This window comes from Ceratotherium simum, chromosome 5 (assembly GCF_057802395.1).
Source record: "Ceratotherium simum simum isolate JZ-2026a chromosome 5, ASM5780239v1, whole genome shotgun sequence".
NCBI classification, from domain to species: domain Eukaryota; kingdom Metazoa; phylum Chordata; class Mammalia; order Perissodactyla; family Rhinocerotidae; genus Ceratotherium; species Ceratotherium simum.
Window position 1 is genome coordinate 13,051,879 of NC_141904.1, and position 20,113 is coordinate 13,071,991.

The 20,113-nt window shown below is 48.5% G+C and overlaps 1 protein-coding gene across 1 annotated transcript in view; it reads right to left on the reverse strand.

Moving 5' to 3' along the window:
* CLSTN2 (calsyntenin 2) overlaps positions 1-20,113 on the reverse strand; it is a 575,299-nt gene that overhangs the window by 67,923 nt on the left and 487,263 nt on the right. The window contains exons 7-8 of the mRNA XM_014788220.2: positions 15,902-16,150; positions 8,401-8,522 (exon numbers count right to left, since the gene is read on the reverse strand). Of these exons, the coding sequence (XP_014643706.2) occupies positions 8,401-8,522; positions 15,902-16,150 (371 nt within the window). The remainder of the gene's footprint in view (positions 1-8,400; positions 8,523-15,901; positions 16,151-20,113) is intronic.

Sequence of the window (20,113 nt, forward strand, 5' to 3'; positions counted from 1 at the left end):
TTTCTAAACTCCCCTTCCTTCCCTTTATTCACTTCACTTTGATCTCTTGGTAACTTCCTCCTTTCAGTCATGGTTCTGCCTCTGGAACTCTGCCGGGTCCCCTTCTTCCCAGTTATAATAGCAGTCGCTGTTTGCTAACTGCCCACTATAAATCAGAAGCTTCCTGTGCTACAGGGGAGAACAGAGCAGATTTCATTTGGGAGGTGGTTCCAGGGGTGAGGAAAGAGGAAGTGGGAGAGTGAGTCAGGGAAGGACAAGCCAACACAAGGGGGCATTGTTGAGGTCATCGCTATGGGCAGGGGGTTTGCTTCCCCTGGGGCTCGTGAGAAGAGCACAGGGGGCTGCCCAGAAGTGCTCCCCACCCCCAAGCCTGGCTGCTCTGGTGCCCATGGGTGACAGTGCTGCCACGCTCCTGGACTCTGCTCACTGGAGCCAAGCAGGCTCCTCTTGCCTTGGAGAAGCCCTGAGGCAGAAAACTGGAAGGCCCAGTAGGGGAGGGGTGAGCTTGAGAGGGGACCTTCAGGGGAGGCAGGTTTCTGTGCTGGCAGGGGGAGGGAGGTGGTCGGGGAAGGGCAGGTACTATCTAGAGAATCTCATTCCTGTATCAACTCTGTCAACTTTCAGCTTCCAAGTGAGGCTCTGTCAAGAGAAAGAGGATTTCCTAGGTTTGTTTTAGCATTTCCAGAAACAAGCATAGAAACTCAGTGTTTCTTCCCTAAAGGCAGAGAAGGTACCTTTTCCACTTATCATGGCAAGTGAGGGGGCCAGCACCTCAGGCTACAAGAATATGGCTCAGGGCAGAGGGAAGGAAAGGCTAAACCTGTCCCTTGGGCTCCTGTCCAGAGGCTTGTGGGAAGCTGGCGGTGAAAAGCAGGGTCCTCTCCTGCCTCCCTCCTAGGGCCACACCTCAAGGGGAGGGGCTTGGTAGAGACATGTGGCAGAGGCTCCACACACTGAGGGTACAGAGGAGTCTCTGGACCTGCCTGGGAACCCTGGCCCAAGGTCGCCTCCCACCAAGGAGGTGGGAGGGGGCTGGATCTACGGCCTGAGGCAGCTCAGGGCTCCCCATGGCTCCCAGTGATCCTATTGCTGCTGTAACAAATTATCTCAAACTTTGTGGCTTAAAACAACACAAATGTATTATCTTACAGTTTTGGAGGTCAGAAGTCTGAAAAGAATTTCACTGGGCTAAAATCAAGGTGTCGGCAGGGCTGCGTTCCTTCTGGCAGCTCTAATGGAGAATCTTTTTGCTTTTCTTTATTTCCAGCTCGTAGAGCCTGCTGCATTCCTTGGCTCATGGCCCCACATCGCTCTGACCTCTGCTCCCATCGTCACATCTCTGACTCTAACCCTGCTGCCCTCCTCCTAAGAAGGACCCTTGTGGGTACATGTGGCCCACCTGGATAATCCAGGATCATCTCCCTATCTCAGGACCTTTAACTGAATCACATCTGTAAAGACCCTTTCGTCATGTAAGGTAACACATTCACAGGTTTCATGGATTAGGAGGTGGACATCTTTGGGAGCCATTATTCTGTGTACCACAAGAGGCTAACAGGGGAGCCTGAGGAGCCCAGGTGAGGTGTCATGGTACACAGGCAAGCAGGCCAGTGGTGCAGCCAGCCCCTGGGCATGGCAAAAGGCTGCCAGGAGAGGGGCTTCAAGGTGGAGGGCACATGGCTCAGCCAATGGATTGGAGCGACGGGTACCGCACGTTGGCACCCTCTCTAAAGAAAACAGAACAAACAGGATGACCATGTCAGCAGTGACCCTTCAGTGAGCAGAAAATCCAGTCACTGCATAGTCCCAACCTGAGAGGACTGATGTCCGATGTAGGAATGAGGACCCTTCTCTGCCAACACCATGAAGCCATGGAAGCCACTCTCCCCAATTGTCTAGAAGATCTTGGAGATGGAAAGAGGCAGAAAGTGGGGCTCTAAGAGAAGTGGGGCTTGTCAGGGCCCATATGTATTATAGAGAAACAAAAGAGGTGAGAGTCACTGTATTTGTGACTCTCCCACACCCATTATTCATTCAGAACAACCCTGCACGTTGGCATCTTAGAAAAAGAGGTTCTGGACATTCTTACCCCTCTGTTTAGGACACGTGTTCCTAAAGGAAAGTGAGTCTCACTGAAGGCCAGTGTACAGGGCAGGACAGGGAGTAGGGTAGCGTCATTGCATTACAGGAAACATGGCCAACATATCCAAGAGTTAGCCTTTAACAGCGGAATTAGAGTGCTGACGATGCCCAACTATTTTGCTCATTAAGATGACTGGTCTGGACTGGACTGACTGTTCTCCAGTTAACTCCTTGGCACTTGGCTATAATAATGATTGAACTAGCCCACTGGACTCCCAGTGTGGCTGAAAGAATAGATATGAGTAAACTGACCTGGCATCATTCCAACACTCTTTCTTCACCAAGAACAAAGGATTTATTCACTTGTAGCTTCTTCTAGAAGATTTAGAATTCTGTGCCATTAGAATGGACTCGATGGTAAAGGCTTTGGCCCAAGACAAATGTGAGCATTTGGTTCAAATCCTAGCGCTGTCATTTGTTTCTGGTGGAACCTGGCCTATGACGTACTGTTTCCTCTATGTAGGAGGAAGGAAGACCACCATAAATACTAGGGGTCTGGGTCGAAGGGCCCCTGCCCCACTCACACCTGCCCCTTCCCTCTGGGTGTGGTGGGGGCTGTCGGGGACCAGACATGCCCCTCCCCGCCCCCACTACTGGGGGTCCAGCATTCTCCATGGGGGGGTGGGGCAGGGGGCCAGGAGAACAGGAGGTGCTTACAAAGGACAAGCAGACCTCAGTAAGAAGATGCAAACTTCTCAGACATGTTATGATACAGTTTTTCTGTGTTAAAATAATAGTGTTCTTTTTTTTTTAAATCAGTAGTCTCAAACCACTGACCAGTATAAAGATAAATGCAGAACATTTTTTGGTCTTATGATATGTGTTTTTAAATGAGAAAGTATTAAAAATTGGGAGATTTTACATAAAAATGTGATTTCCAACTTCTAAACAATTGGAAGTACAGCTTCAGGCCTGGATTCTTATATGAGGACCCACTGAATCTTTAATGAGGACCCACCTTCACCCAGCCAAGCATCTTCACTCATTTTTGGTGCTTCTCTCCACTTAAATTATTCGAGTTTGGGACTCCTGCAGAAGAATGCTCCCCAGGGTCCATAAACTGGGCAGAAACTGGGGAGGGCTGTGAACTCTGCCAGGGCAGGTTCGTGTCCTCCTCCTCTCTCCCTGTGCCTGTCACAAGTTCTGGCACAGGAAAGGCAATGGCCAACAGAATGCATCTCATTTCTGCATCTCGTGCTCCTTGCAATTTTTCAGAGACGCATTTTTTTCCTTGTCTGAGTTGGGGGTGCCTGTCCTCTTGCTGGTCGATTGAGGTTGTTACTCCAGCTATGTATTTTAATAAGTGCAACATGCTGTAAAACACCAGCGGGTTTCACTCCAAGCGCCAACAAGTCCAAAGGGAAGATCATTAGAATTCACAACACCGAGTCAACCATATCCAAATCGTATTCAAGTAGGGAGGGGCTGCACATGAATAAACCTTTCCTGTGTGTGCTGGCAGCTGGGCGTTCTCCTCTGCCCCTGTCTGGGTTTGCACATGACTAACTGTAGGCTTGAGGGATTTGCATTAATGGGTCATAAGTAAAAATCCCATTAAAATGACATTCTCCTCATTGTTATGATCCCTTTAGTGAGGTTCCCGGGATTGTCAGGGGTGTTTCCTGGAGCTGCTTGGTAATGGGTTTACCTGGCAGGCCCTCCACCCTGGCAAAGGCCTTCCGAGGTGGGGGGCAAAGGGGCTGGGCTGGTGGAGGCACATAGCTCCTCTGCGGCCACTGCCTCACTCCCTGGGCAGGCTCCTGAAGGGCTATGTGGAAACCACCCTGCATATCACACCCTGGGGTCAACGCCTGCAAGGAGCGTCTGTCAAGTGCTCGAACTCCCAGCCTGGGCCTGGCCGTGGAGAGAGGAAGGGGGAGACCCTGGTTCTAAGGAAGCCTCTGCCATTGGCCCACTGAATGGCTGGCATGAGCTGTATTTGCTTAAATTTGATAAATTTTATGAATGTCATATCAGCATTCTTCACATTTACCCGCCCCCCAAATGCTCAGTCTTCTATTGAATAACAAAATGCTTAGATTGTGGTCTATTCCTTTGGGGATAAAGTACCAACTCAATAACATGATGTAAAAAGTCTCATGGGATTTAATTCCCACCTGCTCCTCCAAACTTGGTCCGAACACCTGCCAAAGTCTTCCCTTTCTGCCTCGTCCCTATGCCCTGCCACTCGGAAAGCTTACAGTTCCCTGAAGATGGCCCTCCTGCTCATCTGTCTGCCAGCTTGACCGCCGGGCTCCACACCACTGAGCCCTCCACCTCCTTCAGATGGTGTCCCCTCCAAGGGGCTGTCCCAGGCCCTGATCCCCAAGCCCATGTCAGGTGTCCCAGAAATGGACTCCCATAGGCTCCCCACACCCGGCCTTCTGTCTCCTGCCCCTGCACATATTACATAGGATTGTCAACTGTCTGCTATATGTTTGCCCCATTATCATGGAAACTTCTAGATAGCAGAGGCTTCTACTTTAGCTGCTGATCCCTGGTACCCAGCACAGAGCTGGCACATAGAATGTGCTTAGAATAAACTGCTAAAGAAAGAAATAAATGAAACCCCATCAGGCATTAGAACATATGCTTCTGGAATCCCAAGGTGGGCCAGGAATTTGAATACACACAATACATCAGAGTGGGTTGAGTTCCTTCTGGCCAAGGCCAGAAAGTTCTATAATATTTACAGAGGCACTGGTGGTAAATCCAGGAAGATCTTTGGAATAAGATACCAAGATCAAAGCTGAACAATGTTTGAGATCCAGAGAGTAAACAATGGCAAAGTTTCAGAATTTTAAAATGCTCCATAGAATGGATCCCAAGGTCAGTTAATCCCCAAGAAGTATTAAAAGATCTCTGGATTTTCCTTCTCTCCTCCCCTCTCTCTCTCATCACTTCCTCTCTCTCTTCTTGTGATCCTGACATCCATTCACTGTTATGCAAACATTTACTGGGTGCCAACCAGTAAATATAATAATAATACAGACCGAAGAGCTGGAGAGAGAAAGACACAGTGCTGCCCTCAGGAGCTCAGCGCAGAGTGAGGAGAGGGCGGGATAAGTGGGTAACTAGGTTACAGTAAGTATTGGGATGGAGTTCTGCGTGGAGTCTGGAGCGCACAGGGGAGAGGCAAACCACCCAAGGGGTGACCCAGGATGGCTTCCTGGGAGGAGACTTTATCAGGTTTGTACATTCTGAACATCCAGTGGTTTACATCCAAGAAACTTCTGGTAAGGTTCTGTCTACATAGGGAGCTGAGCAAGGGGAGAGAGGGACCTGTGGGCTGGTCTGTATATACCATGGATAGCTCACACGAGTATGGCTGAGGGTCCCTGTTTCTTGCCCACGGAGGGAAGGCAACTGTCCAGGTGGGCTGCGGCTTCTAATCATCAATAGGCAGCCTTTAAATGTTTTACTGTTAATTTCTTTAGTAGAAGAATGCTACAGACAGAACCATGTACCCCCAAGATTCGTATGTTGAAGCCCTAACCCTCAATGTGACTATATTTGTTGGCAAGAGAGGCTTTAGGAGGTAGTGAAGGCTAAGTGAGGCCATAAGGGTGGGGTCCTAATCTGACAGGGCTCGTGCCTCATCAGAAGAGGAAAAGGTACCCAGGTACCCGAGCTCTCTTTCTCCACCACGTGAGGACACAGTGAGAAGGTGGCTGTCTACAAGCCAGGGAGAGGGCCCTCACTGCAGAATGGAATCAGCCAGCACCTTGATCTTGGACTTCCAGCTTCCAGAACTCTGAGCAACAAATGTCTGTTGTTTAAGCCCCCCAGTCTCTGGTGTTTTGTGGTGATAGCCCGAGCAGACTAAGACAAGGGAGAAAACAGAGCTTGAGCAAAGCGAAGATTTGATGATTTCATAGAGTTTCATCAGACTACGAACAAACGTTTTGCATTTCAGTGGTAATGGTGATCTCTAAATTAAAAATATTTTAAATTAAGAAATGAAAACATTTTAAATTTTAAATTAGCAAGCTCATCAAAGAAGCAACATAGCATATGGAAAGGGCAGGTGCAAACCACGGTTTGCTGGGTGACCTTGGGCAGGTCACTGGATCTGTGTCTCTTGCCTCATATTATCCACTGGGCAGCACTGGGGCAGAGAGGAGGACAACCTCACACACATGGCATGCCTGGTACAAAGCAGGTACCGGCGGATGATAGCAAATGAGATCAGAGTAGTTTGGAAGGTGTTCAGTGAATCTCAGCCCCTCCTTAAATTCACCGCTTTGGGAACAGATTTCAGAATTGCTAGATTCACTATATCTTTATCTGTAGAACGAGAATTACGTCCTCATATATTTTTAATTTCAAACACTGTGGCTTCATTTGCCTATATCAGTGCTTCTCAATCCCATCTTAGAATATGCCGCAGGGCATCTATAATTATTCTAGCGAGTACAGCAATGTTCTCATTAAAAATTCTCAAATAAGGGGCCGGCCCGGTGGCGCAAGCGGTTGAGTGCGCGCGCTCTGCTGCGGCGGCCCGGGGTTCGCTGGTTCGGATCCTGGGCGCGCACCGACGCACTGCTTGGCAACCCATGCTGTGGCGGCGTCCCATATAAAGTGGAGGAAGATGGGCACAGATGTTAGCCCAGGGCCGTCTTCCTCAGCAAAAAAAAAGAGGAGGATTGGCGGATGTTAGCACAGGGCTGATCTCCTCACAAAAAAAAAAAAAAAAAAAAAATTCTCAAATAAATATTGAATTAATCCACCTCGAGTCGTATTATGTATTTAAAAACATCCCATATAAGCCATATGGCACTTGAGAAGGTAGCCGAGGGGTTGCTGGGAAATCAAATAAACAACATCAAGATTCTGTAATTTCTGCGAGACCCAGATTCCTAATTCAGAGGAACATATACTAATCCAGGTGCCATATTTGCAAAGCCCCAGGATCCAGCAGGATGGAATTTACTGGGAATGGATCAAGCAATAGCCACCGGGCTCCCTAAACATCTTCCCCGCCAGCTTGGCATCCTTGACCTTGTCATGTTGCCTGTTGCCTGAGTTCCACCACTGAGAGATTCCCTGAGGTTAATCAATCTCTCTTTTAAAGAGCACAGTCTGTACTTCCCTGTGGATGAAAGGGGGCAGCAATCACTCTCATCTCGATGTAAATGAGTTCCTCCTGGAATGCTTCCCACTAACCCTCTCTGAGATCAGCCCCACTGGGGGTCTGGAGTCTTAAGTCATACAAGGAGAGGGTGAGGTAGACATGGTAAGAAGGAGAGAGAAGGGAAAGGATTATGAAACATTCAGCCCTAGACAGGGTGAGGCAGGCAGCGCACACAGAGGTTTTTGGAGGGAGAAAAGAAGACTAAGGGCCCCAGAAGCTCTCGGAATGGGTGGGGCAGAAAGAAAGCAAAGAGAGATGCGGGGGCCCAGGCAGTAAAGTCATAGAATGAGCATCATCATCTCATCTGCTTCATTAAGCAGACCCACCCTACAATCCCCTTCCCTGCCGGCTGGCATTCTCCCTCTTGAAAATTTAAAACCATCTAAAAAATTCACACCTTCCTCTTCAAATCTAAGCGAAGGCCAACTGTAGGCTGCAAGGACACTTCCTCTGTGGCACAGTCACCCAGAGAAGTGAGTGCCACCTCTGCATTCTCGGGGCTGCACAGCCCTTGGAAACAGGCACTTCAAAGCTTTTGACTCAAACCAGACGCTTCATTTGTCATTGACAAGGATGACACAGTGGCCCCTGTGATCACCAGTCATGAGGTTCTGGAGTGAGTCACAGATTTCTCCACTTCAGAAAAGAACACGCACTGCTCACACTGCACTGTTCACTTCAAAGTCCTCAGGTCCCTGCTCTCAACCTGTGTCACCAAAAGCAAGGCTGCACCGTCACCCAAAGGAGAGAGTAAAGCATCAAAGAGGAGACGTGGAGCACTTATGATATAAAGATGTGCTAGCAAAGGTCATCCCCCAGCTGAGCCTGGGGATCAAGACGACTGGCGTCCTAGGAGCTCAGCACACAGCAAATGGACAAAACACCCGCTGGCAGGTCCACTGACTGGAGTGGGGTCCTAGCTGGGAAGTGTGGCCCCCCGCCTCCCAGTGGTCTTTAAGGCGGCAGTTTGAGTCCTGTCTTTAAGACGCCGTGTGTCTTCCTAAGCTGATTTTTCCAAAAATCAGCAGATGACCAGAACCTCGAGGTGCCTGCCCACTTCCATCATCACTGGAGCATGCCAACCACACCTGCAGAAGGGTGAACAGGGGGAGGTGACGCCCTACCTGGTCCAGCTTCCAGTGGAACTCTGCGGGGCGGAAGGTGTCGGCCTGGTCGAAGTCCTTTCTCAGGAGGAAGACGAGGCGGCAGTTGTGCACGTACAGGGCGTAGTGATGCCGGTTCATTTCTGAAAAGCAGAAGGAGGATTTGGGGGTGAGAGAAGCCCCGTGTCAATCTCCGCCAGCGGAGCCTTCCCGCTGCATCGCTTAGCACACCTCGGAGGACAAGTGAATGGGCATTCCAGTTTTCTCTTTTACAACTGGTTCTGATGAATGTTCTAGAACACACATGGCGGAGCTCACTGAAACGAAAGAGGAAGAGTCAAGAAAGCCCACAGAAAACTTCTGCTGAGAAGCCTTTTGGGCTTTAAATATCGACCTAACTTACCCTCAGATGCTGCGTGAGACCCTGGATAAAAATTACGTAGGTTAACAAGCTCTTTTTTTTGCTAGAAATAATTCTGGGAGCGGTAAGGGGGCTTCCTGACAATCACATCAGCCAGTCTGGGTGCCTTTAACATAGCTGGTTTCTCCTAGATTTCTGGGTTTTTACTCTATTTCATCAGGCTTGACAACGGCAACCCGATCTGCGTGTGGTTAACGGGAGCTGCCTCATTTCTGGTTGCTGGATGGAGGGGACAGACTGATTTTTCAGCATTAGACACAGTTCTGTGACTTCCCAAGGCGATGAATAAATAGCTCTCTCCCCATACATGGACAATCGATGAGACTTTTCCTTCTCCCATATAAAATCTTCCTCTCCTGCTTAGGAAACCTCATGTCGTGGGTCCCCGCCACAATGTCCTGGAGCCACAAGGTAACAGCCCCTGGGAGGGGAGGAGCTGTTCTTTGACCAAGACTCGGAGAACTCAACACTTTAATGCATAGCAGCACGCACGGAAATCTACCACGAGGCACATGCTCCATAAACGTTGGGCGTGTGAGCAGGTGACCAGACATGGTGGAAAGAGCATGGGACTCAGATTCAGACAGTCTGGGGGGTGTATCTCTGGGTGACGCTGGGTGAGTTATTTAGCCTCTCGGAGCCTCAGTTTGTTTAACTATATGATGACAGGGATGCTGGATGATCTCAACGTATCGTGAGAATGGATCCTGTCCTATCATGAGAATAGGATATTGTGATTGATTCTTGTAGATCCTGTGCAAAACTTTTCCATGAGGTTTGAGAGGGAGGAACCAACACCAATCCCACTTCTGGGCATGGGCTCTGGTTGGTCCCAGCCAAACAGACTCTTGCAAATCCTCCTGCCACAGTGACTGGTTCAAGACCCAGGCCCAAGTCCAGCAGTGCAGGCCATTCTCCTGGCCACAAGGCTTCTGTCAGGAATTGGCAAGGGACTTAAGTCAGGCCAGTGATTCAAGAGCCTTACTGAGTACTTCTGGGAAAGAACTCTCTCTTTTAGCATAAGAAGTAGAAGAGATACTCTCTCTTTCTCTAGAAGTTGTAGGAAATAACTGGGAGGCATGAAGCTGCTTTAGCCATATTTGCTAACATGAAATTGATATACTTACAGGGGCAGAGCTAAGAAATTGAAGAGAAAAGGAGCCGAGGCCTTGATCACACTTTGCCTGAAGACATCCTAGTTCTGGATGTTGCAAGAATCTCACATTCCCTTTATTATTTCGATTTTTAAAAATTATCTGATATCAATTTCATCTGTATTTCCCATTCCTTGTAACTGTAACTGAAAGCATCCTCATTGATACAATGAGGAAATGTGCATAAAGCATCTGCCCAGAACAGATGCTCAACGACTGTTAGTTATCATAAGGACTATTACACTGTCTTGTGATGACGACAACATAACAAAGTAGTTTCAGGTGCTGTTTTCACAAAAGAATTACTGTTACTCAGAATGTAACCAAAGAACAGAAGGGAAGAGAATGGTCAGTTGCCAAGTATGACAGGATTGGCCTAGGCCTATGTCAGGGTGACTACTCAGCCTTTGGATTGGCAAAACACTCAGGCCTGGTTAAGGGAATCTTACTAAATACTTCTTGTCCCCATCACAATTCCCTAACCGACTTCCTATAATTTCTGCTGATAACTGTCAGGAAAATATTTTTTCCCTTTAGTTTTATTTGGAGGATGTGGGCGAGGAGGTGGGATGAGAAGAATGAAAGGACAGACCTCACTGGAGGTCTGGAGCATCTTCTAGCACAGGAGGTTTCTCCCTCCCTCTGCCTCCGTCAGTCTGCACTCCTGCAGTCACCACCCACAGTACCCGGTTATTCAGTGGTGGTGGCGTGATACACTCAGGAATCAGCTTCGTTTCTTTCCCTGTCCTTTGGCGTTCCTTGCTGCAGCTCTCTTCCCTTCCCTTTGTCCACATCTCTGGCAGATCATAAAGCCTTCCAGTCACTGTCGGATATTGAAATAGTCTTGAAGGTTCGCTCCAAATCAAACATCAGTGCCTCATCCACTCAAAAGCTCTTCCCCTCTCCCATGCTCAGCCTTGACCCATGGCTTGGCGGCCAACAGTGGGGAAAGGATGGGGTAACATCTCTTCTTTCAGTCTTCTCGTTCCACCACCTCATCCCCCAACCTCCTCCTGGCTCCAATCACGGTCAGCAGCGGGGAAGGTGGATGAGAAGAAAAGAGTAGAAAGTCTCTTCAAAAAGCCAGTAGGGTTTGTCATTTCCTCAGAGATGTCCTCTGTCTACACATGGGCTCCCTCAAGGGCGCATTGATTAGTTTTTGGAGAGGTCCTACGGAGATCTGCACATGGTGCCCATGGCTACTGGAGAGGGTTTGGGCCCTGGTAAAATTCTTTTTCAGCCCTTTCCTCTCCCTCTCCACCCTCAACCCCCATCCCCCATCCCCCCCCCCCCACACACACACTCAATAAGAATGGACCTGTCATAACCTTTACAGAGGAATTGATCTGATAAGCGACACAGTCCCTTTCGGGGTGGCTGGGACATTTGTGCCAGCTCCAACCCCACCTTTGTTGGCCCTCACCCCTCAATTCCTGGTGTCAGTGATGCTTTTTCCAGACAGGCTTTCACAATATCTTTCTGCTCCTGCCCTCTCTCAGTAATACCCCGCCACCACCTGCCTGCCAATTGGCTCCCCTTGCTGGGGTCCTGTCTTTCCATCCTGCAGCCCTCTTGACTCTGGCTTTGCCCATTTCTGGATGCCCATTTGGTCCACATAAATAAGAACAAAAACACCTGTGTTTTGCCAAATTGTAGTAGGGCACCCGCTCCCCTGCTACCCCTCTCTCCTCACCCCATGACTGAGGATGCCCCCATCAGCCTCTTGCTTTCAGACTACCTGGGCAAGAGTCAGGCCCAAGCTTTCATACACTGTCCACCCCTGGGGATGTGAGTTAAACTTTCCCAGCACTCTCCAGGGCTCTGCTCTGACACCAGGCCAGAGTAGATCTATGAGGGTTTGCAACTCAGCCAACGGGCTGCTGGGGGTGAGACTCCTCTCTACAGCAGACCACCTCGGTCCCTCTAAGTGGTTGTCTGGGCATCTCTGGAAGTGTGGAAGCACCTCTTCCCTTTCCCAGCAGGACAGGGGACCATGCCGGCACTCTCTACTGGGCTGGCACCTCTGCCTCTCTCCCTGGCTGTTTGCTGGTCCAGGTTAGCCCCTCTCTCTTGGGAAGCCCTGTAGGGAAGTGGCTGACATTGTATGTGGCTACTTATCATTCATTGCTCTCAGCTGAAACTCAGAGGTAGCAAAGGGCTGCAGGCCAGGAAGAGGGGATCCCGGCAGGAGGCGCAGACTGTGGGGGGAGGGGAGTTACTGAGAGAGGGCAGGAAAGAGCATGGGTCACACCTGGAATGGAGAGAGAAGGTTCAAGGAAGGTGGGGTTGAAGGGGGCACAAGCACCCCAGGCAGTATCCTCACGGCAGAGACATTGCTACGTGTTCACCTGACCATGTTTTGTGTGCTCCTAGACCCACAGCTAAATTCACTTCCCAGCTTCCCCCGTGGTTAGCTGAGACCACATGACCAAATTCCGGCCAACAGGCTGTAAGGAGAAGTGTGACACACCACTTTCTGGTCTAGCCAATAAACCCTCTGCACTCAACTCTATTCTAACTTTCTGTCTGTGGTTGAAAATGGCAGCACCAAATGATGGAAGGATCCTGGTCCCCAAATGTCTGGATAAAGCTGAGCTTCCTCGTCCCCCGCCCACCTCGGGGGCTGGACAGTGCCATAAAGGAGCACCTGGGTGAGAGTGTTAGCCACCGAGGTGTTTTTGTTGGTGACGGGGATAGTAGTTTTCTTTCTCACATTTTTTAAACAGCAATTAGCCCCCGATGACTAATCAATGCTGTTATCTAACTATTTAGAGATTAATTCCTAATGGGCCAGAATTAGTAAGTTTTACTTAGTGGACAAGACAGAAACTAGCACAATCTTTACGAAGGACAATTTGGGAATTTACATCAACAGCCTTCCTAACATTTATATTCTTCGACTCCATAATTCAACTTCTCATCAGGAAATAATCAGAAATGTCCAAAAATGTATATACAAGAACGTTCATTAGAGCATTGTTTTATTTGCCTTTAAAAGGAGACAATCTGGGGCCGGCCCCGTGGCTTAGCGGTTAAGTGCGTGCGCTCCGCTACTGACAGCCCGGCTTCACATCCTGGGCACGCACCGACCCACCACTTGTCAGGCCATGCTGAGGCGGCGTCCCACATACAGCAACTAGAAGGATGTGCAACTATGACATACAACTATCTACTGGGGCTTTGGGGAGAAAAAGGGTAAAAAGAAAAAGGAGGAGGATCAGCAATAGATGTTAGCTCAGGGCCGGTCTTCCTCAGCAAAAAGAGGAGGATTAGCATGGATGTTAGCTCAGGGCTGATCTTCCTCACACACACACACAAAATAAATAAATAAATAAAAGGAGACAATCTAAATGTCTAACCAAAGAGAGCCAGTTAAATGAAGTATAATAAAGCCCCATGACAGAATTTTAGACTGTCATGTAATTCATATTTTTAAAGAATATTTTATCACATAGAGAAACGATCTGGATATAATATTAGGTAAAAGAAACAGAAAACGTTAATACCATCACATGTATTACAAAAAATAGATTGAAAATTGCAAAGACATTCTATATACACATAGAAATAAAAATAAGACTTCATTGGTAATGAAATATACCAAATGTTATCAGAAAAATATCTCCAAGTATTAGGATTTTAGGTGATTTATGTATTCTTTTTTCTACTTTTCTGTGTTTTTCAGATTTTCTGCTATAAACATGGGTTGCTTTTATAGTTTGAAAAAATTTTTCTGATATATAAAAACCCTAATCAAGCTTCAATTTATGCCTGATTTTTTAAATTTAGGCAAGGAAATATTTATAGATTTTTTTTTTTTAAGTCAGAGAAATTGGAGAAAAGTCTTCTCCATTTTCTTTGTGCCAATATTGAGCTGATTTGTAAGGTGTTGTTTTATACTAAGGCCAAAGTTGAGCAGTGCCAGGTCTTACTGATCTGAGGGGGCCAAAATGCCTGCTGGGCGGACTGCTCTGATCAAAGTGAGGCATCCTCGTCTAACACAAAGTTTTCAGCCAGCGCTGCACAAAAGAACTCCCCAGAAACCCTGATTTATTGAGCTGGGGTGGGGCCCTGGCATACAGGTATTTTTACATGTGTTCCAGGTTATTCTACTGTGTAGCAGGATTGAGAACCACTGGTCCAGTAGCATGCGCCTGGAAGGTGGGGCCAGAGGACCTAGGTCTGAGCCTGGTTCTCTTGATAATCGCTGTGTTATCCCGGGTCACTTGTTCAACCTTCCATATTTCAATTTCTTCCTCTGTAAGCAGGAACATTTACATCTGTCTGACCTGCCTCCCAGGGACATGTGATACATTTCAGCAAGGACTGTATATGTGTGGCCGCTAAGCCCAGCTTGTGCTGTTTTGCATTCACGTGCACACTCCTAAGCCGTGGTCTCACTGACCCTGGCTCCTGCATCACCACAGGAGCGCCCACCAGGCACTGCGAGGACCCCAGGGCGATTCCTGGGTCTATGGGCTGAGCCCTGAACGGTTCCCAAACCTCAGCGCCATCTCATGCACGTCTGCAGGGTCCTTCCTGCAGGGACTGGCACTGGCTCTGACAGACTTTCTATGTGACTAGGGAAAGCTGGGCAACTCTCTCTGTCTCAGTTTCTCCACCCGAGAAATACATGAACGTTTATTGTAAAGATCGACTGAGAGAGGAAATGTAGTCACACATGAACAAAGCAGAAGTAACATGACGATGACACTAATATCAAGTACGCTAGTCGGGCACCGACTTTATATCTGGTGATGCTAAGCGGTTTCACACGTTATTTCATGGTTATTTTCCCTATTTTACATATGGGGAAACTGAGGCTCAGAGAGATTGGCAACTCCTCCAAGGTCACACCTTAAGAAGTAGGCACGTTGAGATAGGAGCTTCGGCTGTCCCACAGCTGCGGCGGAGCTGGCAGCCATTCTCCTACACTGTCTTCTCACGGCAATATTTCCTAGGGTTATCTATTTTGGGTATTTTAACAAAAGTGGCGTTTGAAATGGGAAACTGTAGAATTATAATTTAACATGGAGTTGTAAAATTTGCACATTTGTGTGGGTGTGTGTTTGCCAGTGGGGTGTGGTGACAAGAGCATAGGATTGCGGTTAGCTGGATCTAAGCTTACATTTCCAGTTCTGACACTTACTGGCTGTGTAACTTGGGACAAGTTACTTAACTTCTCAGTGTTCTTTCCTTTTCCTTTTCCTTAAAATGAGAAGCACAATGACGCTTCCATAAACCTGTTTGTAGAGATGTGAGGCCCTGTTTGGAACAGTAACAGCTAGCCCAGATGGCACCTCCTATGTACCACGTGATGTTCTAAAGCCCTGTAAGTACAGTAAGCCATTTGATCCTTACAAAAGCCCTATGAGGTAGATAACACTATAACGCCCATTTTATAGACAGGGAAGGGAGGCACAGAGGGGTTAAACAATATGCCTGAGGTCACACAGCCAATAAGTGGTGGAATGCTTTTAACTAGCAAGCTGGGAACTGCCTCGCACAGGCTCAGCACGCCAAAAATGCCTAACAAAGGTTAGCTGTCATTATTACATATGGCAATGATATTCAAACTGCTATTTTAAATTCACAGGACCCTATTGTTGAAAGTAAACTTTGGAAGTCTTACTATACATAAGACAGTGAAGGGGAGCTGCTTTGCCTGAAGCAGGGATGCAGCTTCCTCCCCACCCCCATCGCACCTACAGCAGCCCTAAGTCACTTCTGGTTCTGATGAACCCAGTGTGAAAACCACCAATCCCAGCTTTTGCATTCTTCGTGTCTGTACAACTACTTTTCTCCCTTTCCTGCTCCTGTTCTCCCCTAGGCCCAGGAAATCAGCAGCCAGACAACCAGAGACCAGATCATCTTCCCAGGACCTCTCTCCCACTCCTGCTTTTCTCCCATGTCCTCGGAGGCTGTGTCCGTGCCTAACCCAACTCACCCGTTTTATCTGAGTTGCAGAGGATGGTTTCCTTCTCGGCTCTCACACCGGGGCTGGGGCCGTGTTTCATCCACATGGTGATGGTGAACTGGTCCGTCAGGTTCTTGGGCACAATCCCATCAGGGATCTTGGCACCCTGCCTGCCGTCAAACCTGAAGATCATCTCGCTGCTGTCCACCAGCAGTCCTGCGGTCCAGTTGGTGGCAGCGCTGGGGGAGGGCAAGAGGTCGATGATGCCAGAGGAAGCTCCTGCAGGGGATGGGGGACAAAAAGAACGCAGGGTCATTCCTCAGAGGGCAGGTGTCCTGACCTTCTGTTTTCTGCTCCTGGGTCAGGATGGCCTGCTCAGGGTGCTTACTCAGAGGTCTGTGCCCAGCCCTGAATTGGTGACTCGGGAAAAGAGGGGCTGAATGGCAGCCCTGCCCTGAGTTGCTTCTGGTTGGCTTGGGGAGGCATCAGTAACTTACAGACAAAAGGGCTGCATGTGGCAAGACAGTGGAATTAACTATTACACAAGGAAAAAGGGCTGGAGGAATTTAGGGAAATGAGATTACCCTGGAGGCTTTTATAAACAGGCAGCTTCCTGGAGAAGGCCAGGGTTTGAGGTGGATTGATGGATTCCTTCGTGCACTCATCCATCCATTAACCTGTCAGCCACTGACTGAGCACCAACCAGGTGCCAAGAGCTCTGCTAGGTGCTGGCCATGTAAAGGCGAACCAGCACAGTCCCCGACCTGGAGGAGCTCAGGCCAACAAGTTGACAGATAACTGTGACACGGTGTGATCAGGGCTGTGATTGGGGAAAGTTCTAGGTCCTGATCCCATGAGAAGGAGTGTGAGCCACTTTGTACTCACCACACATTTTTACAACCACTTGCTTAGGCCAAACGGTACAGTGGCTGAGAATACGGGTTCTAAAGTCAGCAAAACTTGAATTTGACGCCTGGCAGCGTGACCTGCTAGCTTTGTGACTGTGAGCATGAATCTTTCTGACTCTCCACCTCCTTCTGTGATATCTCCCCTCCCAGGGTGCCAAGAGGACTGAATGAGAGTCTGCATTAGAGCTCATAGCAGCTTGCCCACCACATGGTGAATGCTCACTCCGTGTTGGCTATAACTTTATCATCCTTATTAGAGTTGTTATTATTTCTGCTACCATTGTGATTCCAGGCTAAGGCATGAGGACTTACGCCTTATGGGCAGATTTGTGTCTTGGGAAAAATCACACTAACAGCTTTGAGGAGGGCCGGGGGCTTTCTGATACTGTCAAGGAATAAAGGTAAGGGAGTCTAAGATGTGCCCGATGCTGGGGGCCATTTGCGTGGGGCTCTCTCCTGGCATGGCACTGACCAGTCAGTTGTAAATGCTGATGGGTTTAATGGACAGCGGTTATGTGTATTACCCGCCATTTGTCAGCGATCACTGGACATCTGAATTCTGTACATTAGAGCCTCATCTCACCTAGGGATTGGGTTCCAAAGTCAGCCACCTCAAAAATCTCCTACAGTTAAAATCCCTTAGGAAGGCGCCATATTGGAAACCATATACTTCTTTGAAAACATTCAACTCAGCTAGTTTTCCTCCCAGCCTTGGAACAGATCATCGGGGGTAGGGTTGAGCACCCACTGGCTTGCAATTGAAGGTTATACTGTGTGAAAAATATGTATTCTTGGAACCAGATGCTCTGCTTAGCACTGTAGGAGGCTCACCCCAGGATAGGCCTCCAGGAACTGTGGTGTCTGACAGGGTGGGAGATTCCATTCTCCCAATATTCATGACCACCCTGTAGCTTATGTTCATCAAGGGCAAGTGTGGGCAGTGTTGACTGCATTATTTACATAGGTATTTATTAGAGTTTTTGGTTGGCACCATGCCTGACACACACTAGGCACTCCATTCATATTTATAACTGCCTTTCCTCCCACCCAGTACCTCCATGAGGTGCTTCTATCCATCTACTCAACATTCACGTGAGTCTGCCCATCTAGGCTCTTGGCCATGCCCCACACCTCTCATCAATATTTACTTGTTTCCATCCCATGCCCCTAGATCTTTGTTTGGTATTTATTTTACTTATCTGATAAGCTAATTCACACTAATGTTTTAATGACTAACAAAGCCTTGAGGGTTATCACCCTCCATAGGTATTTGAAACAAAGAAATCTATCAAGGTGGTAGCAGGTAGAGATTTGGGGTGGTCTGGGAATGGGAGATACATTGTCTTTTGGAATAAGTTCCTTTTCTTGGAACCTCCAGAATAATGCACCATGGCAACAGTTTCTTTGACCCATAAGTAAGCTGGCTCTGACACCAGGATTTGTGCAGTACGAAGACAGCCCGATAACTGGGCACACTCAGAGTGTGTGTTGGTTCCTGAAATTTCGGGTGGCCAGAGTGTTGCAGGCTGAGCACTCAAGGCTCCTGACTTCTAGCTCAAGCCAGTGAAGCCAGCAGTATAGAGGAGGGCCCAGCACACAGGTGTGTGCTTGGTGGCTGCCAAGGCCAGCTTTGCTCCCATGCCTTTGTTGTTATTTTCCTAAGAAACTTCTTTTGGGCACTGAGTGCCAGACCTGAATTAAGTGCTTCAATGCTTTTCTTCATTACTCATCTATGTGATGAATGCTATCACGATTCTAGTTTACAGATAAGAAACCCGAGGCTAAGCGAGCCCAGGATCACAACCAGCTAGGGAGTGGACCCATCATCAGGACTTTCTAGCTTCAAAGCCCATGTTCCCCACAGCACCACCTCAGTGAACCTCTAGGGAGACCTTGTAACTTCCTGCCCATTTTACAAACATGGAAACTGAGGCCCAGAGAGGGAAAAAACTTGACCACACAGCTAGCGACAGACAGGCCTAGCTCTCAGACAGCTGGGTCCTGTTCTTTCTACCTCACAGTCTAGAGCCCTGCCAAGCACAGCCCAGTCCCCCGGGACCCCACCTCCCTACACTGGTGGCTGTCCAGAGAGAGGCACATTGAAGACAGCATGTGGTCTGACAAGGAGTGGAGTGATGTGGAGTTCCCCTGTCTTCCCCGGTGAGGGGAGCAGCAGGCCACCCCGCCTACTCATGGATGCTGCCTCCCCGAAAGCATCAAGCTGCATTTAACCAGCTGGTGCAGACTGCTGCAAACTTAACAGCTTATACTTTATTTCTCAGTGCATTTAAACAGAGAGATTTACTTTCTCCCAAAGTCCTTCTTGCTTTCCTCATCCCAAGGGATCCCACAGAAGCAGTGGGTAAACAGGATTCATCACTTGCAAAGATGGTGTGGCATCATCTGCACATCAGGGTGTATTTAAGATGCTCCTTGGGAATCCTCGAGAAGGTCCCTGGGACCCACCAGGCTGCTGAGAGTTCACACTTGTCTGGTGCAACGAGAGCAAGGGGGGCTTGGAAGCAGAGGTGAGGTCTGATTCAAGGCCCCTGAGCCCCACCAGGGTGGGGAAGCCTCTCTGAGCCAGCAAGCAGATAAAGATGGGGGTGAATGGGCCAGATTTCAGGGCACACTGTGGTATGAGAGCCCAAATGGTGCATAAGGGTAGTGGTCACTATGTGGACTTCTTAACTGCAGGGTTTGCATTCTCCTCCAGAAGGCCTGGGTGAGGGTATAGTGTCCTTAGCACCTCAACGTGGGCCTGTGGCAATGGTGACTGACACGGAGCCCTCAGGTCATGCCTCCTCATGGTCTAGCACAGCACGGGGAGGGACAGGGATAAGTGGGGAGGCCTCAGGGGAGAGGAACCATTGTAACCAAGGACACAGGCCTCATTCTGTACAGTGTTCCACAAGTGGCAATATCAACTCCATATTGTTTCAATAAATGTTTATGTAACATCTAAGTTACGGCAATGAACCAAACAGAAATGGGCCCCACCTTTAGGGAGCTGGTAGAAAGTCCTTTATTTTCAGTGAGTGGAGCAGTTCAGTGGTAGAGAGTCTCAGGGGAAGCCAGCGAGGCCCTCTTGACAAATGCTGACTAGGAGTGCGTGGTGGTGGAATGCATTCTGTTCTCAACATACTTCTCTGACTCCCTGATTTCACTTGGCCATGTGACATGTGGACCGATAATCCACATAAGTGACTGACATCAGCAGCTACAGTTCCCATTTCTCTATCGCATCACTTCAGCATGGATGTGGAGGGTTTTCTGATGTCCTTTAAGGAGCTCACATCTTGTCTGATCACACACTCAGACTACCATTCCATCT